Source organism: Heliangelus exortis, chromosome 2 (assembly GCF_036169615.1).
Source record: "Heliangelus exortis chromosome 2, bHelExo1.hap1, whole genome shotgun sequence".
In the NCBI taxonomy this organism is placed as follows: domain Eukaryota; kingdom Metazoa; phylum Chordata; class Aves; order Apodiformes; family Trochilidae; genus Heliangelus; species Heliangelus exortis.
Genome location: NC_092423.1, coordinates 139,603,677 through 139,627,900, shown reverse-complemented (window position 1 = coordinate 139,627,900; position 24,224 = coordinate 139,603,677). Strand labels below are relative to the sequence as shown.

Below are 24,224 nucleotides of genomic sequence, written 5' to 3'. Positions count from 1 at the left end.
GAGGTGGGGAAGGAGGGCAAGACACCTTTATCCCTAAGTAAGGTTAGGCACACCCTCATTCCAGGAACAACCAGAGCCCATGGCTCCTGCAAGTGTGTGCACGCTATAAAGAACAGGATCTCAGAAAAATACTTTAAATTTTACTTTATTTGTCTTCGTTTTGTATTACTTAGAGAGCAGCACTGACACATCTGCTGCCTACAGAAGACATGAAATCCCCTTCTCTCATGCATTAATGCTCTTACATGGGTATTTCACGAGGTCTTGTGACATAGTGCCACCACAGGGGTGGCAGATGTCCTTCTTTACGAGCTGGGGGCAAAGCTTCAGTTTTTGGACCATCAGGTGGAGTTTCTTCTTCAAGCTGCTTGATCTAGAAGACAAGACATTGAATTATTACATAAATGCATGCTGCCCTGGGGTGTGGTTTTCAGTGCTCAGGTGGTAGCACACTGGCTCCCATTTCAGAAGGGAAGAGCCAACAGTCAAACCTTCAGGCTGATAGACAGGTTCTGTGTTTCTCAGCACTCACTTAAACTCAGTAATCATTGCAGGCTCATATTACCTGATTTTTAGGAGTAAAAAGTTATTTACATTAGAAATTTTACTTAGAAGGTAATTGTTACCACATAATTAATGTCTAGCATTGTGACATTAAACAGGCTGCATTCTCCTGCTGCTTAGAAAGCTGCCAGATAACTACAAGTCCTAAAAAACTTTGTTCCAGTCTGCAGGAGCCCCCACTTTCTGCACACCACCTACAGCCTTTTCAATGGTTTCAATAAAAATCTTGAGCAGGGTAAGTGCTGGCTGCTGTGGTGTTAACTCTGGTAAGAGTGCCAGACTACATACAATCCAAGTATTTCTCCACAACTGCATTTGAACCCATTCAAAAAACCAACTCTTTTCCAAATGAGTCTCAGTTTAGGTTGGCCAGATACCAGTTTTGATTCCCAACTGATGAACTCTGGTCAATCACTTTCCAAGGTGCAACTAGAAAGTGTCAGGGGAGAGGCAGAATGGGAATTCTTCAGTCATTAATTTCTTCTCATCCCACTTTGGAATTTCCTTTAGCAAAGCTGCCACAACAGTCCCCCCACTAACTGAAACATGGTTGCAGGTTCAGGTTGCAGGTTGAACTTCAAATTCTGCTCAGCCTTTACCAAGCTGTAACTCAGCTCTGCATAGGTATTTTACATCAGGTCAGTGTTTAATGTTGACAATACTAATAAAATGAGCCTAAGTGTGGCAGCAGCAGGCATTCAGATACTCTCCAGGAACACATCCACACGTGACACAAAATACTTGTGTACTGAAGGTGTTTTACTTTGTATCCAGCAAGCACTCACCTCTTTTTCCCAGCTTTCCCGCTGCAGCTTCTTCCATTGCTCTCGTTTGGCAAAGTAATCAGGATACATTGCCTTCTCAGAGGGATGCCAGAAATCCAAGGCCCATTCAGGAATCTGTTAATTATATTTTATAGAGATTTTTTAAAATACATAAAAAGTATACATAGTATACACATACAAAAAAGCTAAATACAACTGCTGAAACCAGAATTAGAATGGAAAATTTTAGCAATCTGGTGTAATGGGAGGAGTCCCTGCTCACACAGGGAAGTTGGAACTTGGTGTTCTTCCCAAACCATTCTATGAGAAATATCCCAAGAAATAAGCACAAAGTAAACCCACCAGTTAAGAGCTGCCTGACTACTGTTAGTCTCAAGACACTGCATGGCACAGGCCAATGCTTTTCATTTCTGTTTCACACATTATTCTAAATCACAAGAGGATATAGTGGCTTCCTTAAGTCACAGAAACCCAAAGATGAGTTCCAGGTCATCTCCTTTTACTTGTGAAATAACTTGATCTGGTAGAGCAGAGTTATCTCATTTCTTTTTCTGCTAAAGGCAGCAGATCAAAAAGAGTCTTTTCTAAATCATGAGAGAGAACCTTAAAGCTCATTCCACTTGTCTATAACTAATGAAAACATAAGTAGCCTTTAAGATCTTGATAATGGTCTGACCTCTAAGATGGTCAGTCAAGACAAAAAAGCAAAATTTCAAGTTCTACAGCAGAGTATCACTGTATGTTAACATTTTAAAGACAGAAATATCAATTGATACCAACACAAAACAAAAACCCACCTAACCCCTTGAAATAGTAACAGTTCTTAAAAAAGAAAATTAAGATATTCCAAAACTATCATTTGTCAAGTGACCTATTTCCAGTCTCCTGCTGTGATTCTCATTACTAAGTAAACCTTTTGCTGAACAGAAATAGCAGTGTTAAACATAATTTAAACAATTCACATGCAGAAAACATTAATTAAAACCACTAAACAGCTGATCTAAAAACTACAATTCATAGCATCATCCACAATGGACAGTCACTAATATATCAGCAAATTTTTATGATAGCCTTTTTGTTGAAGGGCAGTTTTAGCATGTCAACCAGGGCAAAGAAAACAGAATATAAACCAGCTCCTATTTCTATATAGACTCATCTTGACCACCTACTGCTCAGCTGGCCTCTGTTCCATCTGGATTCTCTCTCACTATTATCTCTGTTACTGCTAAGACCCACAAGGTATAAGGTCCTCTCTCACTCATATGTTCTTTTTTCTGCCTTTGATAAATATAAGTCAGAATCTTCCTTTCACCTGGTTCATGTTTAAACATCCAAGGAGACTTACTCTTGTGTCAGCACCTACTTCAAATTCAAGAGACAATGTGTGCATGCATTCTCAAGAGCAGTATAAACTTCTCATAATGCATTAAAAGCCAATGCCAAGACAGCAAAACCCCTGGGTTTTTCTATGCAACCTGTTTCTTTACTCCTAAGCAGAACAATCTAGGCGGGGAAAAAAGCTTTTAGAAGTGCCTGAGATTCTAGGAATACTGCCTCTATTTTTAGGCATCCCACCTATCACGCAGCAACACACAAACACACATCTGTCAGTACAGCACAGGAGGGGAAATGGTAAGTTAAACTATTACTCAAAATGCTGGGAGAAGGATGGGACTGAGTGAAGAAAAGTCCCACAACAGCCAAGCCAACATCTGACAAGACCTGAGAGAAAACCAGGCTGTGAGCAGATGGCACCATGAAGTGTAGCACAGCTCCCTCCACCTTGTTTACTCTCACAGCTCTGCTCCAACCCTCTCACTGTGCCTGCTTCACCCCTCAGGGAGAAGCTTCCATTTTGCAAAAGAACAGATGGATATCTCAGCAAAAAGGAGATAGCTCTCTTCAGACAGACCACGAAATTCCATTTTCAAGGATCAGACAAGCAGGACAGCCTCTCCCATGCAAGTCACATGATGTTCTGCAGCTGTAAACTATGAGAGAAATGCTACTGGTCACTCAATCTACTGAAAATTTACTCTGAAAATTTTTTAAACTCCCTTTCCATTTACTAAAACGAGTCCAGTAAGCACAGTAATACACAATCTTGAAGGCCACCTTACCTTATAGCACTCATATCTCTCATAGGAAGTGCCCCCAGGAGAGTCAGGGAAGATGTATGGCTGAGGATGCTGGTTTGCCCAGAATTCCTCCTCACCTGCCCTCAGCAGCTCTGTAGCTTTCACCATATCCTTCACATCCTTGTTCTTATCGAATCGGTCTCTCAGAAGGACGGCAAAGTAGCGGTACTTGTCCCTACACACAAAGGTTAAACGCAGTGACTTAAACCGAAGGAAAAAACCTCATCACACACAGAAGCAAAGTTTGGCAACACCAGCCCTGTGCAAAGCCCGGGTTTGGCCAGGAGCCTCTGGGGACTTCTTGTTCCCACCTCGCCCTTTCCTACGGCAGGCACAGGCAAGTGACCCCCCAGCCAGGCCTGGAGAGGGGGAGGGGGAGAAAGGAAAGAGGACAAAGCCCCAGTCGAGCCCAACACCCCCTCTCAGAGAACAGGGCAGGGCGGTCGTGTATTGTCCTCTCCTCTCAGCTACGCGCGGAGCTGAGAGGCCCCGCAGCTAGGAAGAGCAGGCCTCTCTCTGCCCACTCCCCAGGCCCCTCTCTGCCCACTCAACAGGCCCCTCTCTGCCCACTCAACAGGCCCCTCTCTCACCGATAGATGCACCAGGACTCCAGGTGCCGCAGAGATTTCTTGTAGAGCCGCAGCACCTTCTGCTGGTGCGTCAGGTAGGCCGCCATTCCGCACTGCCCTTCCTCACCTTCGCCCGCGGGGGCTGACGGGAAGGCTGAGGGCCGCCCCCCGCGCAGGCGCTTCCCGCCCGACGGCGCCACCGCCATCGCCATGAGTCGCGCCAAGTTCATCGGTGAGGGGGGAGCGGGGCGGGGGGGTTGGTGGCTGTGTCCCCAGGTGTGTCCCCAGGCTGCTCCGCACCTCGCGCGGTGCCGGGCTGGGGCAGCTGCAGCCGTCGCCTGTGCCTGCTGTGCAGGGGCATCCGCCCCGCTCTGTGAGGAGGCGAGCGCGGCGGGCTGGGGCTGCTCTGGTGACGGGGTCTGCCCCTCATCCAGGGTTTGTCACCTCCTGTGGCACCTCCTGTGACACCTCCTGTCCTCGGGGATTAGGTACAGGCTGGCCTTGAGCCTGCAAGAAGTGTTTGGGAAGGGGGTTTCAGGCGGGGCACTGAGGCGATGCTGCGTTCCTCCGCAGAGTTATCCCTGAGCTCTGGGCGTCCCGGACACTTCTCATCCCCTTTGTCACGTCGGCCCGTGGGTTGCGGTTGTTTCCAATAGTACGTAATTGGTTTGGATGGAGTTGTTAAAGCTCTTAGGGAATTCGTCAGGAAGCATGTAAATACCTGCAGCAGGCCGGTTCAGATCGGAGTTTTACGCGTGTCTTGTGGGAAATTACCTTGGAAAAGTTCCCTTTCCAATAGAAACTCCGCTGTGAGCAGCTGCAGGGGCGGCTGTGCTCCGGGGCTGTGCTTCAGCCCCCCGGGAGGCTGCGGCGCGGGGAAAGAAGCGGAGACTCGGGGCCGGGGCCGGGGCCGGGGCTGGGGCTGGGGCTGGGGCTGGGGCTGGGTGGGTGGGTGACCGCATTGCGGGTTTCCTTGTGGGTGCTGCCGGCCCGGCTGGGTGGTCGTGGGCAGTGGGAGGGTAAGCAGGCAGCTCTTGCAAGGCAGCCTGCAGCTGCTCCCACCCGTGTGAAGGCTGTATGCGAGGTGCTGCATTTTTCCTTTCTCATTAGTGCTCGTTGGCAGAGAGCAATTTGTATTTTGATGTGAAAAGCAGAATTGATTGCAATAAGTTGTATAAATGCATTAGCCTTGGTGATCATGAGGGCGTGTCTTATACATTCACAGGGTGGAGTTGCACAGAGGGACGAAATTTATTTTTCTGTCTCTTCTGAAGTAAACTCTCAGATTATGCAAGTAGATTTATGTTTAGCTTTGTGACAGCCCATCAGTGTGGTATGCGGGAGCTGCCGAGGTGCATTTTCCATTGTCTTTAGTTGGGTAATGCTCAGAATGAAATATAAAGCAACCCTAACATCTAATTTCTGTGTTGCTTTCTCTTCATAGATATTGGTATTAACCTGACAGATCCTATGTTCAGAGGAATCTACCGGGGAACACAAAAACATCAAGGTAAATGTTTCTTTGTATCTGCTGAAAGACAGGATCCCTCTTGTTTAAATGGAAGCCTCTTGACAGAAGCTGAGGTTAGAATTTTTTTTTCCCCTCAGAAACTGGATGCTTATTTTCTTTGGTTTGAAGAAGAAAGTATGATGAAGTAAGATGCTCTAAGCAAAGTGTATTCTTTTCTACTGAATTGCTATTAAGATGTCCCACTGGCAACTGCTGCTAAAGCAGAGTGGAAGATTGCTAATGTATTTATATCAGGATTGCATGGAAGAAACTGATCTGAGAATTATGAACAATAAACTACCAAATTACTATATTGTAGTTATTAATAATAACTGGTGGTTTTTTGCTCTCATGGCTTTTACATGTAGGTGTTGAGTGTCTACTAAAGTACGTGGGAAGACTTCCACTGAGTTCTTTCACTTAAACTGCATCCTCAGTTATTGTGTTTCGTTTTTGTCTTCTAAAGATTAATCAAGTGCTGTTTAAGTATTGATCATAGTAGGCATTTTGACTGCATGGAAGTGATTTTTAGCTGAAAAGTAATTAAATTATACTGTAAAATCTGAAGTCTAACCAGTGACATTTTAATGAACTTTCACAGATGACTTGTTGGATGTGGTAGAGAGAGCAGTCAAAGTTGGTGTTAAAAAGGTAATTTCTTCTAATAAAATTTCTTTAACATTTTTAAACTGCTTTTTAATAGTTTGCTTTTTAGTTCTGGGTCTTAAAATGTAAGTTGCTGGAACTTTCCATGGGGAATGCAGTAACCTTTTTCAGTATCATAAAGCAAAAGTGTTCTGTGTGGAGCATTGTCTTTCGTTTGCACAGATCATGAGATGCTGACTAAGGTCAGCAGTATCATGCATGATAGGCATGTAGAATTTCTTTGTAGAGGTTCACCAGAAAGATCTTCTCTGACCTACTGCAATCAACTGGTACATAATTTTCCATGGCAATGCTATTATATGCAGCCACTCCTGTTGTCTTGTAGACCCAGTGACTAACTCAGCAGTTACTGATATAGATCAAGAACTTTTCTGATTGAATTCTTTCAGATATTTCTATATGTACTGGAAATGGATGGTTGTGGAAGAGCTGGGAACCCCCAGGAATTCTTATAGTTTAGACACCCAAATGTAAATACAGGCTTACATGTATTTAAATGGCATAATTATGGGTAGGTTTGTAACACTCAGCTTGAAATGGCTGTTCTAAGCAGCACTTCTTTAGCTGTAACAGTCCAGCCTGCCTCTGTCTCTGTAAACTGCATAAATTGTCAAGACAAAAATATGAATTAATATAGAATATAATGCACACTATCAAAAACTGTTCTGCTACACCGGTAAATCTGGTGGATTACAAACAGAGAAAAAACCCTCCTCTGGAGAAGAACAGATGTCTGCTGACATGCAAACAGAAGTTTACTGAGGCTCTCATCTGAAAAGTATGTCAAAAAAACTGGGAGACAAATAAAAGAAAATTCTAGTGATGGAGAAATAACCACACTGCAACAAATACAGAATCATGGTCACTTTTACTGCATTCATATGTGCTGTACTCTTTAATCTTCATACCACCCTCTGAAAGCAAGTGTCAGCTTTCTGATTGTATATTGCCTGTGTAGCTTTTTCAAGATGCTCAATGGATTCTGAATTGGAATTCAGTAGTTGGGTGTCCTTAGCTGTTTCCAGTCTTGCTAGTGACCTGTCAGATTGTTTCTAGTTTCTGAAAAGCTCAATCTGTTTATTTGAAAGTACTTCTGTTTTTCTATACAGCTGCTGATTTTTTTTTTTTTTTTTTTTTTTTTTTTTTTTTTTTTTTTTCCCTGTGCTGTATGTGCACTGAGCCAGTTCAGCTTAACTTATTTTTCTGGTGATGCTGTTGGGATGTGTCTGTCTCTGAGGGAGGTTGCAGCAGAAATGTCTAACTTGCTGCTGACTGATCCTGATATATAGGATGTGTAGGGATAGGAGTTGTCCAAAAGCAGCATAATCACAATTTATTAGGACCTAGGGTGCAAGATCTGCAAGCAGTGGTTCAATAAGCACTGAGCAGTAGTTTTGTTATGATAATGTTTGATCTTAAGGTAGAAAGACTGGAGCCAATACTTCTTTAATTTGTAATCCTGACTCTAATTTATCACGTCTTGTTTTGGGTGTTTGGGAGTTTTTAGTTTCTCCACTTGTGAGATGTGGAGAAAGTTTCCAACTATCGTTTCCTAAATGCAAATAAAGCTTCTTGAGTTGTCATTTACTGAAGTTAATATTGCTGCAAATAGATGTGATTTACTCATCCAGTGGTTTAAATACATAGCACTGAAGATGCCTCAAAAAAACCCACCAATCTGCTTTTGATACCTGAGGTATTACTAACTCCTGAGGACCATTTGTTACTTATGAAACTGTCATGTGTACATTAGTAATGTTCTCTGTCTAGATTCTTACTTATATCTGAGTGCTTTCTTAAACATTCTGTCTGATGTTTGAAGAATGTACTCCCTGACAGTATTTTTCTTCTTTCAAGTTTCTGATTACAGGTGGGAGTCTACAAGATAGTAAAGATGCATTGGAGCTGGCACAGACAAATGGTATTTTCACTTCAAATTGTCAGTCAAAAGTAAAAAATCCTCCATTTTCAGAATTAAGAGATCAAAAGGACCTGGCCCTGGAGATGCTTCCAGAATCTCAGATTAAAACATGACATTTTGTTGCCAAATGGAATGAATGCATTGTGTGTGTTGCTCTTTAGGTGTGCTGGAAGGAATCAGTCTTTCCTGTAATTTTTATTTCTAGATAAAAATAGAAATTACAGGAAATTTCTGGAGTAAAAATTTTATTACAAGGCTGTCTTCTAGACATAAGCTGAATTCTTATATGATGTGTAATACCTGGCTTTTGGTGACTTCATTGTTTTACATACCATCTATCATGACCAGCTTAAACAAGAGAGATGCCTTTGTCCCTGTGGTTCTCCTAGGTTTCCCTTTATTTCTGTGAAAAGGCAAATATGATTCCAGTAATTACTTAAGTACCTATTTCAACCAAAACATGTTAAAGTACTATGTGCAAACAGACCCATGGAATAATTTACATTGGATTGAATCTAAGGAGATAATTTGGTCCAAACCAACTCACCTCCCCACTTCCATCAAAGCAGGACAAACATTTAATAATAGGTCGAGTTGCTCAAGGCCTTATACAGTCTTCCTCTCTGCCCATGCTTTTACATTCTCCATAAAGACACTTAGCAGCAATGTTAGTTTTGGCACCCAGGTAATTAGATGAGATATACAGGTAAATCAAGCTAGGTGTTGCTTGCAGAATTCTCTTAACAGCTACTGTAGAGGCACATGCTGGAAACTGCATCCTGTCTGCAGCTCTTGCAGCTGAGGATTCCTGATGCATTTTGAGTTAGGTGCATTTCTAGATAATCTCAAGAGGTCTCTTCCAGCCTCAGCAATTGTCTGATTTGTTGAGGGTCACTCCATCACAATAATTAATTTCTGAGTTGCAGGTTTGAATATACTGACTAAAGTGTGCTCAGGGAAAAAACCACACACCCCCACTGGAGGTTGTCTAACAATTTTAAAGCAGAAAATATCAGTGTAGTAAAATAATCACTAAGATAAAGATCCTCACAGGAAGTTTTCTTTTAATAATACAACAAATAAAGTCCAGACACAGTTTATACTTTACATAAATTTCTTTTTTCTTCCTTTTTTCTCAAAATCTTCTAATACCATCTTGCTTTAGACATTTTTTACAGTACAGTTGGCTGCCATCCTACTCGCTGTGGAGAATTTGAGCAGAATAGCCCTGAACAATATTTGTCTGAATTAAGAAATCTGATAGAAACAAATAAGAGAAAGGTAATAGCAGTTGGAGAATGTGGCTTAGGTAAGTGTTATCTTGGTATTTCAATTTCTTATTTTTTTTCTAGACATACCTTAAAAAATCATAAAACACTGAGTGGGTTTTTTGTTCTTTCTGTTTGTAGATTTTGATAGATTAGAATTTTGCCCAAAGGACATCCAGCTCAAGTAAGAAACCTTTGAGTATAAATTGACTTGCAGCTATTTCACAGGAGTCTTTTCTATCTTGTGTTCTACCAGGCATCATTCTGTCAGGCACAAACCTGCAAATGTGCAGGGTTGGGTCTGGGGTTTTTTGGCAGAAATGGGACTATAAAAAAGATGAATACATTCAAGTAGTGAGGTGTACTTAAGTTTGGTATCTGTCTTGTGTAGAATCTTTTTCTATAAAATGGATCAAAATTAATGGGTTTCTGGGTCTGATATTACATGCTCTCTCTTGCTAAAACAACAACAACTCTTAGAATCATGGGCATAATAACAGAATGTTATTGTGTGAAAGAACTGGGTTGAATGAAAGTCATGAGGAAGGGAACAGAACTATCAACAAGATTAAGTCAGCAGTGGAAAAAAATGAGCTTCTTGTAAGGGTAACTCTTGACAGGCTGAGAGTTGAGGCTGTTCAGCCTGGAGAAGAGAAGGCTCTGGGGAGGGGCTCTTCACCAGGGAGGGTAGTGATAGGACAAGTTTTAAACTGAAAGAAGGTAGATTTAGTTTGGTATTGGGAAGAAATTCTTCACCATGAGTGGAGCAAGATGCTGAAATAGGTTGCCTAGGGAGGTTGTTGATGCCCCATCCCTGGAGGTGTTTAGGACCAGGTTGGATGAGGCCTTGTGCAACCTGGTCTTGTGGGAGGTGTCCCTGCCCATGCAGGGGGGGCTGGATCTTGATGATCTTTACGGTCCCTTCCAACCCAAACCATTCTGTGGTTCTGTGATTCTATGAAGAGAGGTGTTAGCTGGGAGCAGATGATGGAGACCTGATGGCAAAAGTAATCTTGGATGCTGGAGAGATCTGTGTTTGGAGTAGTATATGCAACATAGATACTGGATGGAAAGAAACTAGCACAGCTGCTAAAATAAACTCAGTGTTGTATTGGGAATGTCTGTCTACAAAGGGAACTGATTTAAAGATGCAAGTGATAAACCCAAGTGAGTGACTAATAAATTGTGCCTGTGTATTACTGTTCTGAGAAAAGTAGTCACTGGGTGGCAGTGGTTAGTTGTGTTTTTTCTAATTGCCAGGTATTAGCAGTAGAATTGTCTTCATACTGATACAGTCATACAGTAAATTTATTCAGCAGAGTGAACAGAACTTTTTTCCAGGTAGAAATCAGGATACACCAAGTTCAGCAAATCACAGTGTGGGGCATAACCTGTTTCTTTTTTGTGGTAAACTAAACCACTATTGAAGTATTGTATTTTAATATCCTTACTGCCTTGATGTTATTTGGATTAAAACATATATATATGTGTGAAAACATATATATATGTGTATATATATATATATGTGTGAAAACATAAATATATGTATATACATATATGTATGTATGTACGTATGATTTCCTTCCCTGATGTACTGAAGACACATAGTGAAAAACTTCAAGTGCACTGAAATTGGGATGTGAGGAAAGGTGACAGGGTGGAACAGAAATCACTTTTGAAGTGGTGAGTCCTTTCTGATTAAGGCTTTAATGACAGCTGTTCCAGCTATTACACAAAACACATAAATCTGGTTTATAAGAGACCTATTGAAAGCTCTCCCAGGAAATTGCAGTCGTAAGGAGGTGATTGATGAAAAAAGAAGAAAGCAAGAAATATGAAGGAGTGAAGAATCCCAGAATGGTTTGAGTTGGAAGAGACCTTCAAAGGTCATCTAATCCATCTGCCCCACAGTGAGCAGGGGCATCTTCAACTTGATCAGGTTGTTCAGAGCCCCATCCTGCCTGACCTTGAATGTTTCAAAGGATGGGGAGTTGTCTATTCTCTGGGCAACCTGTGCCAGTGTCTCACCACCCTCATTTAAAAAAAATTTCTTCTTTGTATCTAGTCTAAATCTGCCTTCTTTCAGTTTAAAACCATCACCCTTTGTTCTATCACTACAAGACTTTTCTGCAAGGAAGTCTATCCCCATCTTTCTTATCCTATAGGCCTCCTGTAAGTATTGAAAGGTCTCCCTGGAGCCTCCTCTTCTCCGTGCTGACAATCCCAGCTCTCTCAGTCTGTCCTCATAGAAAAGTTGTTCTGCCCCTCTGATAATTTCTGTGGGCTCAAACAGGTCCGTATCTTTCCTAAAGGAAAAGTGAAAGCCTTAAGGAGAGATGCCTGAAAACACTGTGTTTATAAATTCAGTATTTTCTAGACAGCTTTCCTTGCTCTTCCTCCTTCACGTGTTTGTGAAACAGTCAAGATTTGCAGTTGGTTTTATTTCTGATAAGTTAATGTTAGGGTGTTGGAAGACACTCCACCTTTTATGATCTTTAGCAGACTGGATAATAAGTTCTTCAAAATAATATTCAGTGTATGCTTGATAAGTTAACTAAAAAAAGGAAGGCAAAGTGTGAAATGTATGGAGGCAGTTCACTGGTTTTCAGCTGATGTGTATTTCAGGTGTTGTAGCAGTCACTAGGACAGCTGGCAAGCAGCTGCAGAGACGTGTGGCAGTTTCCCAGTGAGCAGTAGTTGAGCATGACTTCTGTTTTGTTTAATGTTTAATCATTACTTTCTAGTTAGTTTCTGTGTTTTCTTCTGGATAAATTTCACCTGTAAAAAAACCCAAAACCAAACCCTGACATTATTTTTATCCTGTCTCCTGGACTGAAAAGCTAATAAAGATGTAATTCCTTTGTTGCAGCAGACCTAAGAACTTTTTTGTTATAATTTTTTTCTGTTCTCATAACTTCCAACAGAAAATGGTGATTCAGCTGGTAGATAGATGAAGGTACTGCCTTCATATCCTGTTGAAGGTCACATTACAAATGGACTGATAAGTTTATAAAAGTTTCACTTCTGCTGAACTACTGGGAGGGGTTTGTGAGGCTCAGTAACATGGAAAGCAGGAGCCTTCTTAACCAAATTGGAGGAGGTGAACAAAATCACATTTATTGTTACTCACATGAGTCCAGAATTGTTCCTCTGGAGATCAACCTCTACGAGGCCAATTTGCATCACCTCTAGTTTCTTGATCTCCAGCCTGAAAAATACCACAGCATTTGAGCTTTAAGGTCAAAACTAAACCTGCAAACAACCATGCAGAAACGTTTTAAAACTTCCTTATTAAGAAGGAACATAGGAACAGCATATATTGAATGACAGTCTACTTGCCTAAGAGGAAAAGGGTTTTCATTAAGTCCTTGAACTATTAAGAGTTGTTTTCCTACTGACTTCTTTTGTTACCATTCTGATCACTGTGTATCTGCTGTCTTCATGCTTTTCTGGGGTTTCATTTTCCTTTTTTGGTTCCCTTTTTTCCCCTTCATCTATGAGCTGTCTTTTCACCTCCCCTTTCTCTGTAACAGGGCAAGTAGGAGCGTGTGTTAGGCTTCATTGTTGATAGGAATGGAAAGAGCTCAAGTTCTTGAGTTTCCTTTGCATTTGAAGGGGCACTGAACTTTGCACTTCCAAGACCATTACCCTTCTCAAAATTAAATTGAAATTTTTCAGTGGTTTCCTTATTTGCAGCTCAGCCTCCTAAACCTCACTTCCTTATAAAACGAGTCTTCTATTAAAAAAAACCACAATAATTTGTAGCTATTTAACTGAAAGAACGAGCTAAACTAAACTAATATCTAGACTACAAAGAAGACTCAAAGGAAGTGTAATTAATTCTCCTAAATTTTCATGTCATTTTTAACATTACAGCTGATTTCTGTTCCACCTGTTTTATCTTGAAGATTTGCACAGAAAAACAGGGAAGGTGATTTTTTATCAGAGAAATATCAACTTGTAATATACAGAAAATAGTGAAAATTGCAAAAAACTATATTACCAGCTGCATTATCTTCCTTCTTTATTGTGTTTATTATTATTTATATGTCAGGAAAGTGTAAATGAAACTAATGTTTGCTGCCACTTCTCCTGATGGATATGTGAATCATACCCAGCAGTAGGTGGATGCTTGGGTTTGCCTGTGGAATATTTCTACTATCTGATAGAGTGTCCTGGCATGCTTTTAACACCAACCCCTAGAGGAATCCACTATGTGCACACAGTCACAGCCTGATCATAGAGGCAACATTTTCCTCCTGCCTTGTCCAAATAATGTAATTTTTCACATTACACGTGGATACTGAGTCACCTATGCACTCTTGGCCTTCTGCCATGCATAAGTTCCTCTGCCATGTTTCCTGAGCATGCCTGGTGCACTGTGGCAGACAGGAATGGTGAATGATCATGCTTTGGGATCAGGCCTGGCTGCAAATTATAAGTAATGGGTTAGTTCAGCACTAAATAGTTTCCATTGGAAACTGCACTGGGGAAGTTGGCTGCCTGGTTACCTTTCCTCTGCCCCCATTTTTGTGTCTTTTCATAGGATGGCTGCCTGACAGTTATCATTCCTTCAACAGGAAAACTAGGAGTAGAAAGTAGGAGAGGGAAAAGAGTGAAAAGGAAAGGATGCAGAAATACCAAGGAGATGAGGAAAAACAGTGGAAGGCTCTGCAGGAGTGAAAACAATAGGCAGAGTGGAGCAGAAGTAAGATGCCTGACATTGGTATGTGTTCCACCCAAAAGAGGAAGGACCTTCATGGAAAGACAGACAAAAGCTATGGATTGTTATTTTCTGGGCCAGCCAGCTCTAAGGCAGTTTTGGCCATTTGAGGCCACAGAAGTCTGCATAGTTTCCCTCACTACATTTACAAGTGCTGCTTGAAATAGTGGTCTCTGTGTGATCCACACTTTCCCATTTCTGGCATTTCAAAACTCTATGGAAAGAAATCAGTTCCTTGTTCAATGAAAATAAATGAAAATAAACTCTAGCACTCATGACAGTACCTGCTTAGCATGTATATGTGTGCAGTAGCAGTGCTTTTGGCCTCTCCTTACCTGTGTTCCAACACAGTTCACTACTTTGGGAGTATACCATGGGAATTATTTTCTTTTAAATCTTTGCATAAGTCAGAGCTTTTGCATGGCAAATCCATTAATTCTGGTTTTAGTTCTGGAGGACAAAAGCATACAGCCAACTGAAAAAACTCTTCTGCTGTCTTTATTTCCTCTTACACTGAATTTCGGTTCAAAGGTGATTTATTTTTTTTTTAATAGGTATTTTGAAAAACAATTTGATCTGTCAGAACAGACACAACTGCCTATGTTTCTTCACTGTAGAAACTCGCATGCTGAATTTTTAGGTGGGTTTTCTTTGAGAATTTCATACACGGAGCACATTTTGAATACGAAAAAATTGGAAACCTGAATCTTTCTCTTTTGTCTGTTACAAAGCTGTCATACATTTTTTTTTTTTTCACTTCATAGACATACTGAGAAGAAACCGAGATAGATTTGTAGGAGGGGTGGTAAGTACGTGCTTGGCTGTAGTGTTAATTTTTACATACATGTGTGTGACTGTATTGTTGCTTGATAATATGCAGTTTGGTTTTTTGTCATGGATTCCAGTCAGGCTTTCTGTTACATGATTTAGATTATTATTAATGAATAAGTATTTTTCAGTCCTTTCTAGTATTTTTAAGTCTGTTGCTTGTTCAACATTTTTTTTGCAAGGTAAGAAGATAGGCTGAGAAAAAGCTCTGCAGCTGACATGAGCAGCTTTTCTTGGCCTGTCAGAAGGGCAGTTTAAGCACCTTATAATTGACATTGGCCTTTTACCAATTCTTCAGTGTCTGCAACTGTGGTGCATTCAGACCACAGATGATTTAGATGCACGTTCCCAGTGGAAGCCGTAACCTCAAATATTTGCTTCTGGAGTTTGACATCATTTTCAAATTAGGTCCAGATGTGACTTTTTATTGCCTGACAGCTTTAGATACTTAGATCATGTGTTCTAATTCAAAAGCATAACAGGAAAGACCTTGGATGAAATTATTAAATCCAGCAACACTCTTTGGGTTTCCATTATGTCAGGGTTTCCCAAAAGTGAAAAATGCTTGGATTATTTTATCCCACTAACACCAGACTATGCCTCCTGTAATATCTCAGTCCCCACAAACCCTTACCCTAGCTCAGTACCTTGCTGCATGTTGTGCACTGTGTGATACTTTGCAGTCTCTCCTTCCTTCCTTTCTCTTTTCCTGTACAACTGGTAATCAGTGGAGAAATGATGAGCAGGCACCTGCTGCAGCTGCCTCTCCCCCAGCACATGGGGAGGCAGATGGTCACCTCACTCCTCTTGGGCTGAGATACTGTGGTTCCCAGATGCATGATGCTGTTTGCACCTTGTGACCTGCCAGACACTTCAGTCTCTGGGATGACCAAACTGTCTCACCAGTTCCCCTGGACTAAAATCTGCAGCAAACAAACCCATGTCCCTGAGGTGGGATGTGGTCCCTACATGAGGGAAGAATGTAAGGAGTCAGCGTGCACAGAATTGCTTCCTGTGTGTGGTCTCCCAGCTACCAGCTACAGGAAATTGCTGGGTCAAAAAGTGGTATCACTGAATAGGCCTTTACTACACAGATTTATTGCAGTATTGAAGTGGCTTCAGCCTGAAATTTACTCAGATTTGGCATCAACTGAGCCATGTCCCATCTTCATGCTTGTATTGATGTGTAGTGCATGCTGTCAAAAGTATTTATGCCACAGATATAAACTGATACATACTTCTAAATTATTGGAGTTTTAAATCAAGTGCACAGATTTTTATGTGTGGTTGCATCTATATTTTCATATGTTCTAGGTACATTCTTTTGATGGCACAAAGGAAGAAGCAGCAGCTATAATGGATTTGGATCTGTATATTGGAATAAATGGCTGGTAAGTTCTTCACAAGAAATAATATCTTTAAACGTCAGCTGTAGTGAACTCATTGTTTTAAACAATGAGGCCATGTTTTCAAAGCTCACCAGACTCTTAATCATCTGTCAGATTTAGAATTGCACTCATTAATCTGTTAGCCACAAAAAGTTCTTAACTCACAGTTTCGCAACTTAATCTACTCTGAGGTCCATTCTGCTCCCAGGTCAAGCCTTGTTTCTAAATAAATAAGGTTGCAGAATGTGGGAGCAGTCCTTCTGAGAAGTGTTTTAAAAATAGTGTAATTTTAAGCTGCCATGTCAGATCCAGGAGTGATGGAAATGTAACCTGAGCAGCTTTAGCTGTGTGTCATGCAGGCTGAATTCTCCGCAGTCACCTGGCCAGCAGCCAGCACCACTTCAGGAGCTGCCTGGGTTGCTGAGGCCAGGCAGACAGGGGCAGTGCAGGCAGAGGTTCTGCATGATAACTGGGGAGGAGATGGCTTCACCTGGGAACTTTCCAAATTTACTTCTGCTGCAAAGTTTGAATTTGTAGGCAACCCTTTATAAAAATTAAGGAGTTTTTATTCACTAACAAAATTACTTAGGAAGCTGCCTTTTCTAAAAATGTTTTTGCAGACAATATAATTGCTTTTATACACTTGTTTCTTTTTTTTTAACCAAACTCTGATTTTCTAGTTCACTGAAAACAGAAGCCAACTTGGAAACACTGAAATCAATTCCTAGTGAACGATTAATGATAGAGACTGGTAAGATTTTATATCTTAGTCAGTTTGTTAGTTAAACACTGTGAGGCAATGAGATATGCTTGTATAACAGTGATAAGGCAGAAAATCAAGACCTAAGGAATTTGGAGTAGGAAAACAACTGGTTGTTCCTCCACTTTGGAGAGCAGTTTAGAGGCTACAGATATATTCCTTTTCAGCCTCCTGCTGAAGGAAGGAAGAAGCTGCCCTGCCAGTTCCTGACATTGCAGGAGAAGGTGAAATGGACAAATTGACAAGGCCAGGTTTTTAATGTACCAAGGTACCAGAATCCTGCTCGAGTATCTTCAGGTCTAGCTTGCTGGAGGTGAGCCAGACATGATCTTGCCACTGGTAGCAGTAACAGCGTTTGGAAACAATTGCTTTTTAACTTGAAAGAACACTTGAATTTCCCTCTTGGCCTAATGAGCAGTGATTTTAATTGACTTCTTTTTTTTATATATTCATTTTGATATCAGTAAATGGCAGTTACAGATACAGTGTTTATTGGAATTTCTGAATCTAAGAAGACCATAAGCTGCCGAAATCCTTTAATTTTTTGCACATGGAGTACAGACTTGTTCAAGTATACAGGAGGTTTCTGTGGAACACAGCTATCATTCAGCTGTCCTTAGTATGTCAGAAGGAAAACAGTATAAGGATCCAAAGATTGTGAAGATGTTAAATTGCCCAAATATCTTAAATTCCATTTTTAACTGGAAGTCACTGCTAGAAAGTTTGGAAGAACTTCTGTCTGTGGAAATAGTTGATTGAATTATCTCATGGCATTCTCAAAAGATTGTGTACTCTTAATTATTTTTTTTTTCCAAATGAAACTAGATGCACCATGGTGTGGAGTGAAAAACACTCATGCTGGATCAAAATACATTAAAACTACATTTCCTACAAAAAAGAAATGGGAAATGGGGCACTGCTTGAAGGACAGAAATGAACCCTGCCACATAATGTAAGTGTACTAGTGTAGTATTATTTCAAATCTTTCAGATGTCACAGGAAAAAAATTAGTTCCCTAGCAATAAAGTAAATAGAAACTAATTATAAAATTATGTAACTTTATGCAAGGTGATGCTTTATAGGCCACGGAAAAATTTAAAATCTTTCATTTTCCCATTTCAGCAACTCTGTCTGTAAAAAGCTCCCTGAAAGTGAAACCACTACTGTTCTTATCTTTTCACTCAATACACTGGAGAAGGGATTAAACCCTGTAAATTAACCTGACTTATATAAATTTCACTTGGTTGTTGTTCCAGTTATTTTTAAAACTGATGCAGCACTGGAGCAATGCAGCCCTCCACAGAGGGGACAGTACTGAGTCCCTGAGTAGGGCCTGTCTTCCTGTCACAGTGACATGAACTGCCACAGGAGGAATTTGCTTAGTTGTTTCTTCGTTCTGCTGCCAGTGCCCAGAGAAAACTCAGTTTCACAGAACACTCACCCTGTGAAGTTTAGGTGTGGAAAGCAGAAGTCAACAGAGAATCACAAAAGAAAAGCCCAAGGACTTATGGACAGAGTTGGGAAGTACCTAAATCGTTTTTATGTGCTTCCTGGCAGACGTGTGAAAAGCAGGGAGCTGTACTGTTTTAGTGAAAATGTTCAGTTACATCTCCATTAAGTAGCACTGATCAATGAAATGCCTGAATCACAACTGTTTCTGAAGTCTGGTCACCAAGGTATGCCAGTCTTCTTACCAACTCTCTGGAAAGAAAAAAGAATCAGGAAGAAGATTTCTTCTGGCAGTGTAGTAGTACATGAATTCTCAGCAAGAGAATTTTCTACCTATCCAGGTGAAAAGCCCATTTGTTTGATCCAAAGTGGGTTTTCTTTCTTTTTTTGATGTGAAGTGAGAGGAAAGTACACCTCAGGTCACAAAGTATTTCATGTTCACGGTGCATATACTGATTAATATGGCTCAGTTGGCAGGAAGGATTTTCCACTTTTCCTTTTTAGGTGGGGCAAGACATTTTTCACTTTTGATGGCAAAGTTTCCATTTAATTTTTAAAACTGCATTACTCTGCTTGGCAGGTTTTTTTTTTTTAAATTAGCCACAAGAGACCTCTTTTCTCTTTCAGCTGTTTCATATTCACAGTGTTACAGTCAGAGGTAGCATCCTCTACTGCATCACAAAGGGGACAGATTTGTAAGCCTGACCAAGACTCTTTGGTCAGTGAGATACTTTGGTATTTGTTACTTATTTCTGTGTAGGCTGATCTCACCATTTCTTATCTTAACATTGCCTCAAATCAAGAAGCTGTGTGGCTGCGGAAGTACAGGAGGGATCATGAAATGGGCTAATTCTGCATCTAAGAAAATATTTGCATTCCAGTAATTAAGAGCAACTTCTCTTTCTCAAGAAGAAATTTAGCTATTACCTCAGAGGCAAGAATCAAAACCCCAAACCACCAAACCCTACCACTGAGTTTAAGGTTCTTAACTCTTCATCATTAAATTCTTTTTTTTCCTAATACTAGGAAAAAAAATGAAAGCCTGAAGTGTCTTACAAACTGTACATATTTTTTTTCAGAGTGATTGATGCAAAATCAAGAAATTAAGTACAGAAAAAGACTGGGGCTTGGTTTTCTGTTAGTTTTAATATTATTGCATTCCTTTTGTCTCCTTCCCCTGGTTTGTATCCAGGGCTTTTTAACATGTACAGCCTGCTGCAAATATCTGCATGTATTAATCATGATTAATCTAGAGGATGGGAAAGCAGGAATAGGTTACTTGGGCAATACTCTCAGATAAGGCTGTATCTGGAATTTAAGCTTTGCCATAGAACAGTTTATTTATTCATAGCACAGCCTTGAAAGGCTAACACATTTCACTCTGAAAAATGAAGACTACTGATAAAGACACCCACAAAATGAGACTTTCTTTGAAACAGGAAGCTGTTTAATTACCTCCAAACAAGAGTCTAAAGACCAAAGATGAATCTGTACCAGTGAGCAGCCAGTGTTCAGTGTGAAAGGAGTGGCAGTTAGTGACTTAAAAGTGAAGCTATTTGCATATCTGAGCACCTTGCTTTGCTGCTCTCAGCAGTTTTTTATTCCACATTAACCTCAGTGACTTGTACATTGACATGCAGCAGTCTGAAGTAGTTTCAGTACTGAGTTTCCAAGTCTTCTAATGTCAATCTTTCTTTTTTTAGTCAAATACTGGAAATAATGGCAGCAGTAAGAGAAGATGACCTGCTGGAGTTGGCCAATACTCTATATAACAACACTATTAAAGTCTTCTTTCCGAATATCTAAAGTTGTCTTTCTTACATTCATTCAGCATAACTTCAGCAAATATACCACAAAAACTTAAAAGTTATCCTATCTGCAAGTTCTTATCAATGAAAGCCAATATGTAGTGCTTTTTTTTTTTTTTCTTTTTTGTGGTAAAAGATTAAAGCTGCTTTTGAAAAGGCGGTCTGCATTTGTGCAGTTTCTCAGCCCTGTTGCCCTTTCCTCAAGATGCAGGATGGATTTCAGGGATAGCCCAAGCCATTAACACCTCAATACCCGTATGCATTACAAGGTGAATTCCAGGCTGCTGAGTTCAGGTGTAGAGCACCTCAAGCTACTGCTGGTAATTCAGAAGTGTTCAATGCATCACTGGCACGCTTTGCTGCTTTACCAGAAAACACTGCAGTTCCATCCTTTGTTCCACATATGCAAATGCTGTAACATCAAGTCTACCAACCTAAATTTTTATTTTATTCTTTTTAAAACACAACTCACTAGTTTTTAGCAATAAAGCTCTGCTAATACTGAATTTGTAAGGAAAGCTGCTTTGGTTCAGGCTTTTCATTTCTGATTTGACCTCCGAAACAGTCTATTTTCACCAGTATTTTTTGATTTGCACCCAGACCTCACTGATCAGGGATTATTGGTATACAGTCTTTGGCACAGCATTATCACTACATCAATTAAAGAGTGTTTTCCCAACCATCTTAAAAACGTGAAAACATTTTATTCCATGTACAATAATGTACATAATTTTAAGGTGGTCATGAAAGAGACCAGCAAAAATTAGAGGTATATTTACAGTAGCACACACCACAGTAAACAACCACCATTCACAGACCCAACACTGAGATACTGCTGTTGTGCTTAAGTACAATAACTACAAAGTGATACTTTATTCTCTTGAGGTCAATCCTTAATACCTCACAGCTTAGTAAAGGACATCTTAATCACCAAGAGAGTTAGAGTCAACGTTAAGAGTCTCGTTCAAGTGCTGCACCACACAGTCATCATCTTCCTCATCACTATCAGAACTGTCATTGTCTTCATTTAATTCATTTTCAGCTCCAGCAGCTTCTTCTGCAACTTGTACAGGATTTTCATTTGGTGCCACAAACCCATTGTTGTTGGAGATACCGGCGTTTTCCTTGTCCTCAATATACACTTTCTGATGGCACATCGGGCAAGTGTCCTGAATGTACAGCCACTTCCGAAGACAAAGTGCATGGAAGTAATGGTTGCAAGGAGTAATGCGAGCAGAGGTGGTGAACTCGTGGTAGCAGATTGCACAAACATCATCGATTTCCCGTAACCGACTTCCTTTCACCTCTGGAAGAGAGTTTATTTTCTTGACAGCAGTCCGGCGATTTATAAAAGTCTTCCAGCCATTCTTTGCTTGCAAGTAGATGTTGAAGTATGCGTGGAGACACATCATGCAAGCACGGATCTTGCTTCCCGATTCAAAAACCATTGTGTAAGCTCCATTGCCAAACATGATGACTCCAAATATAAACTCAATGATATTGCCAGTTGAACGAACGTAGTAGACGTAGTCGTCAAGTTTTTCCCATAGCACATTGTAATAGCCATCAATCATAAACAATATATAAACAGTGATAGAAACTATTACTTTTAGGCAAAGCTCTACACAGAACGCTGTAACTGCAAAAAGCCATGTATTCAATGCATAGTGGTGCCAGAGGATGTAGCTGAGCAGAACTGGAAGGATGAAAAGGCAAGCAGAAACAAACAGGACAGGGAAGTGTCTGCGAAAGGATGACACGTGGGAGGCACTGAGGGACATCAGCACGGGGTCCGTCATTCCGTGGATAAAATGCAGGACTGCAGTCAACAAAAGGCACATGTTTCGACTCAGGCGAACCAATCGCTCTTCTGGTTTCAGCCCACTTAACCCAGTCTGCAGAGCCAAAATGAAGAACAAGACGGGTGCTACAAAGCCCAGCCTTTTGTCATCCTCATCAGTCGATCCGATGAAGGCCAAGATGCCGAGGCCCAAATAATGCGCTATGGAGGAAATGACGGCGCTCATGCCCAGCACAGTTAGAGTAGAGTCACACCCACTTATGATCAGACTGCAGATCAGTTCCCAACAGTTATCCCACGATATAAAGAAGAACGGTTCTTCTGTATTAGTTTCAGCCATCTTTACAACGTATGTTAATACCACAGCCTGTGCTGCAAGCCTTGTTAGCCAGAAGACACGCAGTACAGCTGGGAACCGAATCCTCTTCCACGTGTCTTCCATCAGGAGCTGTAATCCATAGATGCGGTACATGTGCCTCACCAGCAGGTACACGTATCGCACCGAGTAATAGAACCATTTCAGCTTTGCAACTAAAATGGCTGTGGTGTTTAGTGTCAGAACTAGGCCTGAAATAAAAACGAGTATCTGCCGGATATTTAAAGGTAATTCAACAACCAATCCAATCACAGGAATCAGTATATCCAGGATGATGAGTTGAGAGTATATGGACTGCACATTTAGCAGTGTAACGTATCCGATTCCAAAGGTAAGCTGAAGGATAGAAAGTGCCATCCATAGTGAAGGTCCTTTGTGAGGGAAGATCTGAATTCCAAACGCAGCTGTGTAGTAGGCACTGTAGAAGTTTACGTGCAAAGAAGCGTAGTAATTGACCAACACTGAAGTTGCAGCCAGCAGAAACGCTGAGGTGATCATATAAAACTTGAAAAGTGCTTGCTGTTGTAAGACCAGAACAACGCTGGATAAAAAGACACCTAAAAACAGATTGAAATAATTTAGTTCTCAGCAGAAAATCAGTAAAAGCCTTTAGCGTATTCGCTTTGGAACTACATTTCTTTAATGTATCCCTTCCCAATTATTCACTTGCAACTTTACCAACAGCGCCCTTTTCAGAAAACACCCAAGAGGACAACTGAATCTCTGCATTTAATACATCTGAGCACTGCAGCTGTGAAACAAAGCCAATGCAAGCATTAAGTCACAATTACAGTTAAGTTCATCTGCAGTTTTAGGCTAGAGCTGTAACAACTTCCAGCCTGTCAGCCTTACTCCAGAAATCCAGGGGAGACAAGGGTTCTAAAAGTATAAAACAATCACCAGATACTGAATCACCTTTGTAGGCAAAGTTAGTAAATTTTACTAATTTCTTCCTGAAGTCCCCTAATTCCTTTGAGCAGAGCACTCAACTACAGATATCCAAGCTGAAGTATTAAAGTTAACAGTCACCAAATCACTTTTGCTAAAGCCCTTAGTGGGAAAATACTGAAAAACTGCTGTAGCTTATATACTCGGGGGAGAGCACAGCACTGTTCTAATCCAATCAGTTTTATTTTCTTTTTGGTAGGGCATCCTGCAACAGCAGTCTCACAGATCCCTTCTGCAACATAAAGCTTTTGCACACAGAATCCAAAACCAAACCAATCGCCTATTTGCCAATGCCACTGTAAACCTGTCTCTTACTTCTTAGCAAACAGGAATTTCAAAATCAAAATCTGACTCCTCACCTTTCCCTTCACACTGATCATGATCTCGACCATGGACAGTCTGCACCTTCCTAGGAGAAATTCTATCATAGCATCTATAGTACCTTGGCATTACATTTATGTCCTTGCAGTAAACTCCTGCAGAGCAGCTTATGAATTTTATCTTGCATAGGTAAGAGCTCTGCCCTAACTGATGTTAAATTAAATTGTACTTATCACTAGATTCACTTCCTTAAATATTTTTCCCTTCAGGAAACACACTGCCTTTGTTTTGGGCTTCTCAGTCAGCTTCCACTCAATGCAACTGCTTTCTCATCCAAACCAGGCTAGAGAGATTTTTATCTTTACAACTTACATTTGATTGTAAACTGCTTTTCAATATCT

At 40.7% G+C, this 24,224-nt stretch overlaps 3 protein-coding genes across 10 annotated transcripts in view; 1 reads left to right on the top strand and 2 right to left on the bottom strand.

Moving 5' to 3' along the window:
- Positions 1-129: 129 nt before the first annotated feature.
- NDUFB9 (NADH:ubiquinone oxidoreductase subunit B9) lies at positions 130-4,268 on the bottom strand. The gene is made up of 4 exons (XM_071738369.1): positions 4,078-4,268; positions 3,470-3,662; positions 1,350-1,463; positions 130-373 (listed from the first exon to the last, which is right to left on the bottom strand). The coding sequence occupies exons 1-4, from the start codon at positions 4,266-4,268 to the stop codon at positions 242-244; spliced, it is 630 nt and encodes a 209-aa protein (XP_071594470.1). The 3' UTR covers positions 130-241.
- TATDN1 (TatD DNase domain containing 1) lies at positions 4,209-20,535 on the top strand. Of its 7 annotated transcripts, none has more exons than XM_071738361.1 (12): positions 4,209-4,288; positions 5,501-5,566; positions 6,168-6,217; positions 8,090-8,153; positions 9,319-9,462; positions 9,563-9,605; positions 14,699-14,784; positions 14,909-14,949; positions 16,287-16,363; positions 17,041-17,111; positions 17,946-18,072; positions 20,273-20,535. In XM_071738361.1, exons 1-12 carry the CDS (start codon positions 4,267-4,269, stop codon positions 20,373-20,375), a joined length of 894 nt encoding a protein of 297 aa, XP_071594462.1. In that variant the 5' UTR covers positions 4,209-4,266; the 3' UTR covers positions 20,376-20,535. The 7 variants fall into 7 exon arrangements, with proteins under 7 accessions (XP_071594462.1, XP_071594468.1, XP_071594463.1 ...); XM_071738362.1 differs by lacking the exon at positions 4,209-4,288 and adding an exon at positions 4,381-4,544; XM_071738367.1 differs by lacking the exons at positions 8,090-8,153; positions 9,319-9,462; positions 9,563-9,605 and adding an exon at positions 5,665-5,711 and having other exon boundaries at positions 4,260-4,288.
- The window catches only part of RNF139 (ring finger protein 139), a 26,014-nt gene continuing 21,784 nt past the window's right edge, over positions 19,995-24,224 (bottom strand). For both annotated transcript variants that reach the window (XM_071738360.1, XM_071738359.1), the window contains one exon: positions 19,995-23,111. In XM_071738360.1, the coding sequence (XP_071594461.1) occupies positions 21,301-23,052 (1,752 nt within the window). In that variant the 5' untranslated portion in view covers positions 23,053-23,111 and the 3' untranslated portion in view covers positions 19,995-21,300. The remainder of the gene's footprint in view (positions 23,112-24,224) is intronic.

Bases quoted from the DNA above. Each gene is read 5' to 3' on its own strand.
- TATDN1 (XM_071738361.1), top strand. From the start codon at position 4,267: ATGAGTCGCGCCAAGTTCATCG. The intron at 5,567-6,167 runs GTAAATGTTTCT...GAACTTTCACAG, and splicing joins GGGAACACAAAAACATCAAG to ATGACTTGTTGGATGTGGTA. The intron at 18,073-20,272 runs GTAAGTGTACTA...TTCTTTTTTTAG, and splicing joins AATGAACCCTGCCACATAAT to TCAAATACTGGAAATAATGG.
- NDUFB9 (XM_071738369.1), bottom strand. From the start codon at position 4,268: ATGGCGATGGCGGTGGCGCCGTCGGGCGGGAAGCGCCTGCGCGGGGGG. The intron at 3,663-4,077 runs GTGAGAGAGGGG...CTTTGTGTGTAG, and splicing joins GAGTCCTGGTGCATCTATCG to GGACAAGTACCGCTACTTTG. The intron at 374-1,349 runs GTGAGTGCTTGC...CTTGTCTTCTAG, and splicing joins GGGAAAGCTGGGAAAAAGAG to ATCAAGCAGCTTGAAGAAGA.